The 14,200-nt window shown below is 42.9% G+C and overlaps 1 protein-coding gene across 5 annotated transcripts in view; it reads left to right on the forward strand.

Annotated features, from left to right (window-relative positions):
• UHRF2 (ubiquitin like with PHD and ring finger domains 2) overlaps nt 1–14,200 on the forward strand; it is a 171,904-nt gene that overhangs the window by 123,223 nt on the left and 34,481 nt on the right. For all 5 annotated transcript variants that reach the window (XR_012159104.2, XM_073345307.2, XM_073345304.2 and 2 more), the window contains one exon: nt 11,172–11,276. Coding sequence is in view for 4 of the 5 variants with exons in the window: in XM_073345307.2 (XP_073201408.1) it covers nt 11,172–11,276 (105 nt within the window). In the remaining variant the exon portion in view is untranslated. The remainder of the gene's footprint in view (nt 1–11,171; nt 11,277–14,200) is intronic.

The following is a 14,200-nucleotide window of genomic DNA, read 5'->3' on the forward strand; positions in this document are numbered from 1 at the left end:
TCAGGTTATAAATAAAAAAACAACTTTTCTAAGGGTATGTCTATATTATGAAATTAGGTCAATTTTATAGAAGTCGATCTTTAGAAAGCGATTTTGTACAGTCGATTGTGTATGTCCCCACTAAGTGCAGTAGATCGGCGGAGTGCGTTCTTAATACCGTGGCTAGCATCGACTCAAATAACTAACTATGAAATCCAATGGCAAATTGTATGACTTTATTCCTCCACTAGTGGCAAGTCCACACAGAAAATTCTTCTAAAGCTACCAGTTACTTCATTGGCTCCAGTGGTGAAGGACTGTGCTGTGGAGCTAAAAATCCTAACCCTGCTGATAACCCCACATGATTCCACAGGATGAAATTTAAGTTTTTTCAAGTTTTAATTTTTTAAAAAACATATAAAATAACATTATTTTAACATAGTTTATTAGACGTTAAGGTTGAAAAGTCAAATACTCAGAAGTTAGGAAATGCCCATGCAACTGTTGATGTGGTCTGTAGGACCCCTGTTTTGTGCTTCATTTTTGCAGAAGTTGAAAAAGTGTGGAGAATAAGGAAGGGAACTGCAGGAAGAAAAAGAACAATCTCATATTTAAAGGCATTTAGTGCTACTCTGGAAAACTGGATTTTATCCCTGCCTTTGCCACAGAGTTCCTATTGAAAGCTGGGCAAGTCACGTAAACCAAAATTTTCACAAGTGAGCATTGTGTCTTCCTCATTTTCTGGGTACTCAGCCTGAGGTACTCATTCCTGGGGTGAGATTTGCAAAAGTGCTGTGCACTGACAAAAGCAACTGAGGTCAATGGGAGCAGCGCTCTAAATATACAAAGTGCTAAGTACTCTGCTAGCTCAGACTAATGGCTTCTCAAGTTGTGAAACTAACAGTTGACAATTTTGGCCTTAAAATCTGTGCCTCAGTTCCACATGGGTAAAATGAGGATAATAAAACCACCTCAACACACAGGGTGTTGTGAAGAAAAATTTTATATATGTTTGTAAAGACCAAGATGATATCAAGAGTACCATAGAAAACCCCCAAGGAAATTAATAATTTTTCTTCTAGTGATGGTCCCTATTGTATTCCACTGTGGGTTACATGTGTGCACCATGTGTCCAGAGCGGGAAAATTTGAAAATAATATCCAACCACCTCACATGTTCCTTCTCACTGCTGCATGATCCAGGTCAGAACCTGTTGCTTCGTCTTCACCACCCGGAGAGTCAACTGCTCAGAGAAGTTAATTTCCTGATCCCTTCTCAAGATATATGTTCCCTCCAGCAGCGCCAATGATACCGCCTCTGGAACAGGAATCAGCTTTCTCATGGGGAGACTCTGATCAAGAGGAGTCTTTTGCTTCCTTACCCCTGCTCGGGGTTCTAGGGGTGTGTCTGTGCAGATTTGCTCTTGTGCTTTTTCAGGGAGTTTCTTGAACAGATGGTGTAGTTTCTGCACAGACACACCCCTAGAACCCCGAGCAGGGGTATTCTATCTGCTACCCAAGATCCATAAACCTGGAAATCCTGGACGCCCCATCATCTCAGGCATTGGCACCCTGACAGCAGGATTGTCTGGCTATGTAGACTCCCTCCTCAGGCCCTACGCTACCAGCACTCCCAGCTATCTTCGAGACACCACTGACTTCCTGAGGAAACTACAGTCCATCTGTGATCTTCCTGAAAACACCAACCTAGCCACTATGGATGTAGAAGCCCTCTACACCAACATTCAACATACAGATGGACTACAAGCCGTCAGAAACAGTATCCCCGATAATGTCACGGCAAACCTGGTGACTGGACTTTGTCCTCACACATAACTGTTTCACATTTGGGGACAATGTATACCTTCAAATCAGCGGCACTGCTATGGGTACCCACATGGCCCCACAGTATGCCAACATTTTTATGGCTGACTTAGAACAACGGTTCCTCAGCTCTCGTCCCCTAATGCCCCTAATCTACATGTGCTACATTGATGACATCATCATCTGGACCCATTGAAAAGAAGCCCTTGAGGAATTCCACCATGATTTCAACAATTTCCATCTCACCATCAACCTCAGCCTGGACCAGTCTACACAAGAGATCCACTTCCTGGACACTACAGTGCTAATAAGCGATGGTCACATAAGCACCACCCTATACCAGAAACCTACTAACTGCTATACTTACCTACATGCCTCCAGCTTTCATCCAGACCACACCACACAATCCATTGTCTACAGCCAAGCTGTATGATACAACCGCATTTGCTCCAACCCCTCAGACAGAGACAAACACCTACAAGCATTCTTACAACTACAATACCCACCTGCTGAAGTGAAGAAACAGATTGACAGAGCCAGAAGAGTACCCAGAAGTCATCTACTACAGGACAGGCCCAACAAAGAAAATAACAGAATGCCACTAGCCATCACCTTCAGCCCCCAACTAAAACCTCTCCAATGCATCATCAAGGATCTACAACGTATCCTGAAAGACGACCCATCACTCTCACAGATCTTGGGAGACAGGCCAGTCCTTGATTATAGACAGCCCCCCAACCTGAAGCAAATACTCACCAGCAACCACACGCCATACAACAAAAACACTAACCCAGGAAGCTATCCTTGCAACAAAGCCCGTTGCCAACTGTGTCCACATATCTATTCAGGGGACACCATCATAGGGCCTAATCACATCAGCCACACTATCAGAGGCTCGTTCACCTGCACATCTACCAATGTGATATATGCCATCATGTGCCATCAATGCCCCTCTGCCATATACATTGGCCAGACCAGACAGTCTCTACGCAAAAGAATAAATGGACACACATCAGACGTCAAGAATTATAACATTCAAAAACCAGTTGGAGAACACTTCAGTCTCCCTGGTTACTCGATTACAGACCTAAAAGTCACAATATTACAACAAAAAAACTTCAGAAACAGACTCCGAGAGACTGCTGAATTGGAATTAATTTGCAAACTGGATACAATTAACTTAGGCTTGAATAAAGACTGGGAGTGGATGTGTCATTACACAAAGTAAAACTATTTCCCCATGTTTATTTTTCCCCCCTACCATTCCTCACACGTTTTTGTCAAGTGCTAGAATTGGCCCATCTTGATTATCACTACAGAAGGTTTTCCCCTCCCCCCTCCTACTGGTAATAGCTCACCTTAACTGATCACTCTCATTATAGTGTGCATGATAACATCCATTGTTTCATGTTCTCTGTGTGTGTGTGTGTGTGTGTATATATATCTTCCTACTGTATTTTCCACTGCAAGCCTCCGATGAAGTGGGTTTTAGCCCATGAAAGCTTATGCTTAAATAAATTTGTTAGTCTCTAAGGTGCCACAAGTACTCCTGTTCTTTTTATGGATCCAGACTAAGACGGCTGCTACTCTGAAACGTGCCCCCACGAGGAAGATCCATCGACAGTCATCTAGACCTAGACCCATGGCTCAGCAATTTTTGTATCCAAGGCCCTTCAAACCACCATGCAAAAGGCAAAAGGTTCAAAGGACCCATTTCCCTACGTCTGAGGCAACAGGCTTGGTATCCCAATCTCAACCCCCTGACAATATGCTATTTTTTAATGGGACCTTGAGGCTGAGAGTCCCTAAGTCCAATATCGGCTGACCTTCACATGCCATTTGGAGGTTGTCTAGCACTGTTTCTCAACACCTAGAGTGCATTAACCACAGACCAGTGGGTGCTGAATGACATCCGCTTTGGCTGTGCGATCGAGTTTGCATCTCTACTTCCTCTTCTTGATTGAGATGTGATAGAACATGTCCCTCCTCTGTACCAAGAGAGTGACTTTTACTCAACTTATTTCCTTATACCCAAAAAAAGAAGGGTGCATGGAGACCAATTCTCAACCTGTGCCACCTCAACCGCTTCATTTGCAAACTCAAGTTTTATATGGTCACACTGGCCTCTTTAATACCATCCCTGGAGAAGGACATGTGATTTACAGTTCTCGATATGAAGAATGCCAATTTCATGTATATATTCATCCCAACCACAGACATTTCCTCAGATTTGTAGTAGGTCCAGACCATTTCAGTACAGATTACTTCCCTTTAGCCTAGCGACCGCCCCCATGGTCTTCACCAAAGTATTTGCTGTACTGGCAGCTCACGTCAGACACCTCGGTCTCATTGTCTTCCCCTACCTTGACAACTGGCTCCTTGTTGCCAAGTCACAATAGGAGGCCCATATGTCAACTCTTAATGATGCTATACCTCCCTTCTTCCCTGAAAAATCTGTTCTGACACCCATGAAGTCCCTGGAGTTCATTGGCGCCATCCTGGATTTGGTCACTGCAAGAGCTTACTTCCCCAAAGGCAGTTTCAGACCATGAACAGCATTATAGCCCAGATCACAAACAGCCCTTGAGTATCAATTAGGACTTGCCTCTCTCTCCTGAGGCATTTCGTCTCCAGCACTCAGATCACTCCTTTCACAAAACTTTACCTTTGTTGCCTCCAAGCATGGCTTGAGTCAGTATACTCTCCAAACTGCCACCCCATGAGCTTCTGCTATCAACTGTCGAAACCCTAACCCTCCATGGGGTAAGAGCTCATTGTAGTGACTATTGCATTGCTTTAGGAGATAGCTGCTTTACAGATATGGAGGAGGGACATGTGCAGCTCCGTTCACACCTTTAGAAGACACTTTGACCTAGTCCAGTGCTCCTCTGCACCTGTCCTTTGCACAGACCTCCCTGTCTGTATTTCAGTATCTACTCTCCTTCCCCTCTTCTTTGGATCTTCTTTTATCTACAGTGGAGAAGGAATTGGAGAGGCAGTTGGTCTGCCCTCCCCTTTATCCCCTGGATCAGAGGCACAAGGTGATCCAGGAAGCATGCATGGAAACAACGGACACTACTTCCAAAATCTCTGGCTCCTGACGCATTTTGCACATATGGAACCCACAGTGGAATAATGATAGGGACCACACATCTTGAAGAACCTGAAGTTACAGGTAAGTAACCTCCTCTTCTGTATTCAGTTCAGAGTTTTGATGATATGTGGTGAATGAAGTATGGGGACCACACATTCAATTTTGAGGATAAAAACAAATATTGAATTTCTATTCAGTGAGCACTATCCATCCTGTGCACTGAAAGAGGAAGATAGCCTCTGAAATAAATAGTACATGATCGTGCAATTAAAGATTGTATTACAGTGCATATGTATAATGGTATTGAATTAAGGTTGTAACTGGCATACTTAATTCTGACATTTGCTACCTTTTCAGTACTTGACTTTTCAGCCTCTGTGGTTTTTTAATGTAGTTTTTAATTTATGAAACAATCAGCAATTAAAAGATGGCTAAAATGCAACGCTTAAATTTCCTTAAGTAAATGGTAAATATTTTCTTGGGTGCGTAATCCACCATGCCTTCAGGTTTGTGCCCATTTATGGTACAATTTAACAATGATTGTAGTTAGAAAGTTTTTCCTAATATCTAACCTAAATGTCCATTTCTGCAGATTAAGCCCATTACTACTTATCTTAACTCTAGTGAACATGGAGAGCAATCAGTTGTCGTCTTTATAACAGCCCTTAACATATGTAAAAGCTGTTTTCAGGTCCTCCTTCAGTAATCTTTTCTCAAGCATAAACATGCCAATTTTTAGCCTTTCTCATAGGTCAGGTTTTCTAAACCCTATATTTATTTTTTGCTCTCCTCTGGACTCTCTCCAATTTGTCCACATCTTTCCTAAAATATGGTGCCCAGAATTGGATGCAGTATGTGAGCTGAGACCTCCACAGTGCCAAATAGAGTTATAGAATCATAGAACTGGGAGGGACCTCGAGAGGTCATCTAGTCCAGTTCCCTACACTCATATCAGGACTAGGTATTATCTAGATCATCCCTGATAGGTGTTTGTCCAACCTACTCTTAAAAATCCCCAGTGATGGAGATTCCACAACCTCCCTAGGCAATTTATTCCAGTGCTTAACCACTGACAGTTAGGAAGTTTTTCCTAATGTTCAACCTAAAACTCCGTTGCTGTAATTTAAGCCCATTGCTTCTTGTCCTATCCTCAGAGGTTAAGAAGAGCAATTTCTCTCCCTCCTCCTTGTAACAACCTTTTGTGTACTTGAAAACTGTTATCGTGTCCCCTCTCAGTCTTCTCTTCTCCAGGTTAAACAAACCCAGTTTTTTCAATCTTCCCTCATAGGTCATGTTTTCTAGACCTCTAATCATTTTTGTTGCTCTTCTCTGGACTTTCTCCAATTTGTCCACATCTTTCCTGAAATGTGGCACCCAGAACTGGGCACAATACTCCAGTTGAGGCCTAATCAGTGTGGAGTTGAGCAGAAGAAATACTTCTCATGTCTTGCTTACAATACTCCTGCTAATACATCCCAGAATGATGATTGCTTTTTTTTTCTTTTTTTTTTTCTGCAACAGCGTTACACTGTTGACTCATATTTAGCTTGTGATCCACTATGACCCCCAGATCCCTTTCCCCAGTACTCCTTTCTAGGCAGTCGTTTCCCATTTTGTATGTGTGCAACTGATTGTTCCTTCCTAAGTGGAGTACTTTGCATTTGTCCTTATTGAATTTAATCCTATTTACTTCAGACCATTTCTCCAGTTTGTCCAGATCCTTTAGAATGTTAATCTTATCCTCCAAGGCACTTACAACCCCTCCCAGCTTGGTATTGTCCGCAGACTTTATAGGTGTACTCTCTATGCCATTATCTAAATCATTGATGAACATATTGAACAGAACTGGACCCAGAACTGATCCCTGCGGGACCCCACTCGTTATGGCCTTCCAGCATGACTGTGAACCACTGATAACTACTCTCTGGGAACGATTTTCCAACCAGTTATGCACCTACCTTATAGTAGCTCCATCTAGATTGTATTTCCATAGTTTTTTTTATGAGAAGGTCATGTGAGACAGTATGAAAATCCTTACTAAAGTCAAGATATACCACATTTACTACTTCTCCCCCTATCCACAAGGCTTGTTACCCTGTCAAAGGAGGCTATCAGGTTGGTTTGACACTATTTGTTCTTGACAGATCCATGCTGACTGTTATTTATCACCATATCATCTTCTAGGTGTTTGGAAATTGCTTAGTTATTTCCTCCATTATCTTTCCGGGTACAGAAGTTAAGCTGACTGGTCTGTAATTCCCTGGGTTGTCTTTATTTCCCTTTTTATAGATGAACACTATATTTGCCCTTTTCCAGTCTTCTGGAATGTCTCCCGTCTTCCATGACTTCTCAAAGATAATTTCTAATGGCTCAGATATCTCCTCAGTCAGCTCCTTGAGTATTCTAGGATTCATTTCATCAGGCCGTGGTGATCTGAAGACATCTGACTTGTCTAAGTAATTTTTGACTTGTTCTTTCCCTATTTTAGACTCTGATCCTACCTCATTTTCACTGGCATTCACTATGTTAGATGTCCAATCGCCACCAACCTTCTTGGTGAAAACCGAAACAAAGAATTCATTAAGCACCTCTACCGTTTCCACATTTTCTGTTATTGTCTTTCCCCCCTCATTGAGTAACGGGCCTACTCTGTCCTTGGTCTTCCTCTTGCTTCTAATGTATTTGTATAATGTGTTCTTGTTTCCTTTTATGTCTCTAGCTAGTTTGATCTCGTTTTGTGCGTTGGCTTTTCTAATTTTGTCCCTACATAACTGTGTAATTTGTAATTTTGGCTGAGTTTCCACTTTTTGTAGGACTCTTTTTTTTGAGTTTTAGATCATTGAAGGTCTCCTGGTTGAGCCAGTGTGGTCTCTTGACATACTTCCTTTCTTTCCTATGCAGTGGGATAGTTTACTCTTGTGCCTTTAATAATGTCTCTTTGAAAAACTGCCAGTTGTCTTCAATTGAGAAAGATGAATTTATAGAAGCTCCTCTTATTGGGTGTAGCTCATTTTGTGTCTTAACCTGTCTGCTTTTGTCCCTATGTGCTTGCATTGTTCTTTTGCACTGACCCTTAGCACTTTGTTCATGTTTCTGTTTTTTATAGGATTCCTTTTTGATTAAAGAGTTCCTCTTGGAGCCACACTGACCTCTTATTATCTTGCCTTTGCATTGGAATAGCTTGCTGTTATGCCTTTATATTGTCTGTTTGTGAATTGCCAGCTCTCTTGAACTCATTTTTCCCTTAGATTTTCTTTATAGGACCTCTCTGATTTTGTTAAAAGTGTGTTTTTTTGAAGTCCATTGTCCTTATTCTGCTGCTCTAGTTCCTTTCTTTCCTTAGAATCATGAAATCTGTCATGATCCCTGTCACCCAAAGTGCCTTCCACCTTAAAATTCACAAGAAATTCTTCTGTGTTGGTCAGAATCAAGTCTACAATGGCTGTCCTCCTGGTTCCCTCCTACACTTTCTGAAACAAAAGTTTTTCCTCAATACATTCCAAGAACTTATTGGAAAGTGTGTGTTTTGCTGTGTTACTTTTCCAGCAGATGTCTAGAATTACTGCCAAGGCTTGTGTTTTGGATATTTCTGTTATTTGTTCTAGAAATGCCTCCATCTCCTTTTCCTGATTTGGTGGTCTATAGTAACCCGTTATCTTGACATCACTCCTATTTTTGCCTATTTTATCTTTACCCAGAGATTTTCAACCGGTCTGTTTCTCACCTCCTTCTGGACCTCAGAATAAATGTATATGTTTTTGATGTTTAATGCAACACCACTTCTCTTTTTTTCTCAGCCTGTTCTTCCTGAACAAGTTATACCCCTCTATACCAATATTTCATTTGAGATTTATCCCAAGTCCCTGTGCTGCCAATTATGTCATAATTTAGCTTATTTATAAATACTTCCAGTTCTTGTTCTTGTTTATTCCCCATACTCTTTGCATTTGTGTATAGACATCCTAAGATATTGAGCAGATTCCCTCACTGATCTCACTCTTGCTCCTGTGACCCTATTGTAATTTTCCATGTTCCCCCTACCCCAATATCTAACTGTCCATTAGGATTGTTTTTCCTACGCTTACTTGTGGGCTTTTGTCACTTCCAACCTCTGAACTTAGTTTAAAGCCCTCCTCAGTAGGTTGGCAGGTTGGTATATGAAGATCCTTTCCCCCTTATTGGTCAGTTGGACCCCATCTCTTCCTAGCAGTCCTTCCTAGAACAGCTACCTGTGGTTGAGGTAGCCAAAGCCTTCCTATTGATGCCATCTATGCAGCCATGCATTCATCTCCATGATATGTCTCTCTACTTCGACCCTTAATCTCAACTGGGTGGATGGATGAGAACACAACCTGTGTCCCCGACTCCTTCATCCTCAATCCCAGAGTCCTGTATTCACTGCTGATCTGCTCAGGGTTATACTTGGTAGCATTCTTAGTGCCCATGTGGATGAGCAGCATGGGATAGGGTCAGGGGGATGAATTAGTCTTGGCAACCTTTTTGTGACATCTCTGATATTGGCTCCAGGCAGACAGCACACCTCTGGGACTCTATATCAGATTGGCAGATGGATGTCTGTCTCCCTCAGAAGGGAATCCCCGACCACCAGCACCCTATACTTGCTTCTCTGGGGTGTGGTGAAGGGAGAAGTCTTGGGAGAAGATGGCTCCTCCTCCTTAGCTGTTGGGGTCTGCTCCTTACCTTCTATGGCCAGTACTCCATACTGGTTCTTGACCATGATGGATGGGGGACCTGCATGGCGGTGAAGCACTGTCTGCTGCCCGAGGTGACCAGCAACCAATCTCCTCCCTGTAGAGGTGCCAATTCTCCTTCCTCCTCTAGTGATGCTGTAGTCATCTGAAGTTGGTTAGTATTCTCTGTCCCAGGTGTTTCCATGTGTGCCCTGTCAATGAAGTGCTCATGCTCCTAGATGCTACCCAGATGAGTCACTTCTACCTGCTGCTCACCTACCTGAGGGACTCCCAGAAGACACCCAACACACTAGTGGGTTCTCCCGCCAGGCCATGTTCCGAGCAAGTCAAGACAGGGCCAGGGTGGAAGCCTCCAGAATCAAGATGCCTGTCTGGCAGTGGCCCCAAGAGGTACAGGCAGAGTTAGAGCTAGCCAGCAGTGGTGTTGGTGACACATTATTTCTGTCCAGTTGTGGGCTCTTCTGTATAGAGTAGCTGCAGGTTAGGGTTCTGTGGTTTTCCTTTCCTTATCTCCCTACTGTCCTTTTGCTGGCAAATTCAACTAGCTAATTGCCTTAGTCTCACGAGCCACATGTCTTACCAGTCATTGGGAGCCTGCATGCTTTTTAAAGCTGGGTCCCACATACAGCTGGAATGGGTGATTCAATCCCCTCACTCAGCCACCTCTAATCACTGCTCAGTGAATTGGGCCCTAGACCAGAGGTGGGCAAACTACAGCCCACGGGACCGTCCTGCCTGGCCCTTGAGCTCCCGGCTGGGGAGGCTAGCCCCAGGCCCCTCCCCCGCAGCCTCAGCTCACCATGCCGCCAGCACAGAAGGGGGCTACACTGTGGGAGCAGGGGAGAGCAGGAAGGGAGGCTCACCAGCAGCCACAGGGGACAGGTGGCAAGAGCGTGGCGAACACGGGTGGAGGACTCAGGAGGAGCACCAGGCCACCAGAGAGAAGCGGCGCTTTGAAAGGGAAACCGCCGCATCTCTCCGGCTGTGTGGCTGCCCCTGCTCCTCCTGAGTCCTCCGCCCATGTTCGCAGGGCCACATTCTGAAAGGAAGCTTTAGAGGGAGGCCTGTCGGGGTGGGGGTGTGGATAGGGGTCAGGGAGGGGGGGATTGGATAGGGGTGGGGTCCCGGGGGGGCACTTAGGGGAAGGGGGTCCCAGGAGGGGGTGGTCAGGGGACAAGGAGTGGCGGGGGGTGGATGGTTTGGGGATTCTGAGGGGGGCAGTCAGGGGGTGGGAAGTGGGAGGGGGCGGATAGGGTTAGGGTTAGGGTTTGGGGAGGCACAGCCGTCTCTACCCAGCCCCCCATACAGTTTTGGAACCCTGATGTGGCCCTAAGGGCAAAATGTTTGCTCACCCCAGACTGCCTTTGTGACTTTGTTTCTCCTAAAAGTACATAAAATCCTCTCTTCCTTAGGCAGTTTCATATTAACCTTTTATGCAGACTGCCTCTTCACATAGAATTATACTTCATTAAACAATAAATGAATTGTTAAAAATTAATATTGTTGGCCAGTTGCTTCAAGAAGTTATCTTAAAGATTTCCTCTATTAATTTTATTACCCAAGGTGAGTGAAGCAGGCGTTCACAGACCCCATGTTGGTGGAATCCATGGACGCAGTAATGATGGAGCTTATTCACTTGTGCTGGCTGGAGGATTTGAAGATGAAGTGGTATGTTTTTATCCAAACCAATGTAAAGATTTTTGTTTTATGAATGTTAGAGTTAAGTTCATTGCTGCTCCTAAAGTTAACCCTCATAAACAAGGTGTGAGCTCACAGAATAATAAAAATTAACTATTATTTAACTTATTTGTTTTAATTTAAACAAAAATATATGTTTAAAAAAATCTATCCTTAAAGTATATGGTTATTGATGACAGAAGACAACTTCGTGTTCTAATGTAAAGTACTTTAATTACAGCTGAATTTTAGTTTACTCACAAATGCTAATTGTTAATATTCTTATATAGTCTGGATTTATTATCAGCATGTAAAATCTGATGAGCCTGTGACAGTGGGCTTTGGAAATGATGCATTTTAGATCCTGCCCTGACCATCATGTTTATTGCTCCCAAGTTAATAAAACTGATTGTCCAGCTGATAATCTTGAACTTTTGGCAGTGATGCCTGTAAAATCACCACAGATCTTAATTTTAGTGAGGCTAGGATAAAAGATACAAGGTCTGATCCTGAGATGTGCAGAAGGTCCTCGTCTCCCATTGATTTAACTGAGAGCTGAGGGCCCTCAGTACTACACAGGAAAATGTTATCACTTTGGATCATCGTGCTCAAAAAAAGATGTTGGGAAATTTCTACATTGGTGACCAATACATATCAACATCTAGAGTAAATATGAAGCATTAGTCTTGTTTGTCCTTTCTTTTCCTGAGCCTGACCAAGATAAGTGTGTGAATAGATTGTTTTCCGTAATCAAAATAATGTTTACACAGGGTACCCCCCCTCCTGCAGTTCTATGCCATCAGGTGGAATTCTGAATCATGCAACAGGTGAACATAAAGCAGTAAGCATCCTGTTTTTAAAAAAAAAAACATAGGCAGCTGTTAATTGCAGGGGAAAAGGCATTAGACAAGGAAATGAAATAAACATCCTAAATAGCATCAGAATGTTATGTATTCTTTGCCAACAGCGCTTACCCAGCTGCTGCCGCTGCGGGAGTTTGCCTCCGAAGGCATCAATGTGTCTCTGTTGGAGAAGTCACATGAGGAGGTACTTGGTGTTGGAACATTACTACATCCCTGGAGTCAACCCCAACCCAAGCCCCAGGGCACATGGCCATGGCATCCTATTGAGTCAGCTGCTATATGGTCAAAGCTGGGTAGCTGGGGGATGCTGTTACTTCTGTTCTTTATTTTTGGCAGTGGTATTGATGTTTTGGAGCCTTGGTATCCCCGGCCCTATCCCCAAACTGATGGTGTGGCCAGGTGCTACTGCAGATACTGATACTCAAGTAAAGTCATACTCTTGTGGGCTTTATATTTTGGAGCAGAGAGGGAGAAGGGAGGGGAAGAAATATTGCAGCTGCTATTCTCAAATGTTTGTACGGCTGCCCAACTTGGTGCCTTTAGGCTTAATTCTTGTAGCTCTTTAATTAAGAATACAGAGGGAAAAAAATCTTATTTTAGGCGCATGTTTAGTAATAATGGTAATTTTCCCTTCAGTAACTGCTCGCTGGCATTAACCTACACAAACCAACTTTCTGTGGATTTCTAGATGACTTCCACCTTTCCATTTTTCTTGGAGAGGGTTAAAGGAGAAAGCTCTCTAACACACACAGAAAAATTCAAACTCCTTTCTTGTCACTCTTCTACATACACCAGCCGTTCCCCCACAAAACACTTCCTTAAAAATTGGTGTAGAGGCTTGGACTCCTACCCCAGCCAGTTTACTAAACAGGACCAAGGAAAGGTGGATTAAGAGTCCAACAAGACTTATCACTTGAGCATAGTTACTTGTATGTAAGTGTTTGCAACATTGAGTGATAAATTAATATTAGAGGCTATTTTATGGCTTGTGTTTATAGTGTTTTTCAAATGGTTTCTACTTACCTTTAAGATTCTTCTCCATGCTCTCCTTGTGGGTATGAGCAACTGCTTATCACATGAGTGAGATTTGTCTTGCAAAAACTTGTTGCAGGAAGGGGAAATTACCCTTTGGCTTTCCGTTCTTATCCTTTTATGCACAACTGAAAGTGCCCAATTTGCAAGCAAACAAACAAACGTGTGTAACTGTGGTCACATAAATCTTGTTGAGTTTAGTGAATGAAGTTACTCAGTTGCATCAATGTGGGACCAGATTCCAAATTTAGAAAGGGATTCCATCAGCCTTTGCAAAATGAGCAGTAAGCTGAAACTTAACAGTCTTGCTGCTTATGCTGAATTTCCATGAAGTTACATGCATCTAAGTGTTCGCATATTAATACTTTTCTTGTGATTGTCTATCCTCATAATTTAATGGAAAGGAGTTGCTTTAGATATCCAATTTAAGATGCACTAATTCAAGGTTCCTCTGATTCAGATTGTTGGATTTGTTAAAAATGAGAATCTTTCAGTCCTGTTCTTGATATTTTAAGGGCTGTAGAACACTAGAAATCATTGAAGAAATCATTGCAGAATTTTTTTTTATGAATTTGAGCAGTCTAAGGCCATGTCTACACTAAAAGGAAAAGTCGATCTAAGCTACGTAATTTGAGTTACGTGAATAACGTAATTCAAACCGACATAGCTTAGATCTACTTACCATGGGGTCCACACTACGCAATGTCGACGGGAGACACTCTCCTGTTGACTCCCCTTACTTGTCTCGATCTGATGGAGTACAGGAGTCGATGGGAGGACGATCTGCAGTCGATTTAGCGGGTCTTCACTAGACCCGCTAAATTGACCGCTAATGCATCGATCGTCGCTCATCGATTCCCGGTAAGTGTAGACAAACCCTAAGAACTACGTTCTTTATGGACCAGCGTTTGTCAGGAGCCAATATGACCGATTTTAGACATTCCTAATTACTGTGAAGTTTGGGATCAGAATCTTCATGATTTATTCCTTTTGAAGCATCTCTGTATCCAATTCAAACTA

Source organism: Lepidochelys kempii, chromosome 5, assembly GCF_965140285.1.
Source record: "Lepidochelys kempii isolate rLepKem1 chromosome 5, rLepKem1.hap1, whole genome shotgun sequence".
Classification (NCBI taxonomy): Eukaryota; Metazoa; Chordata; order Testudines; family Cheloniidae; genus Lepidochelys; species Lepidochelys kempii.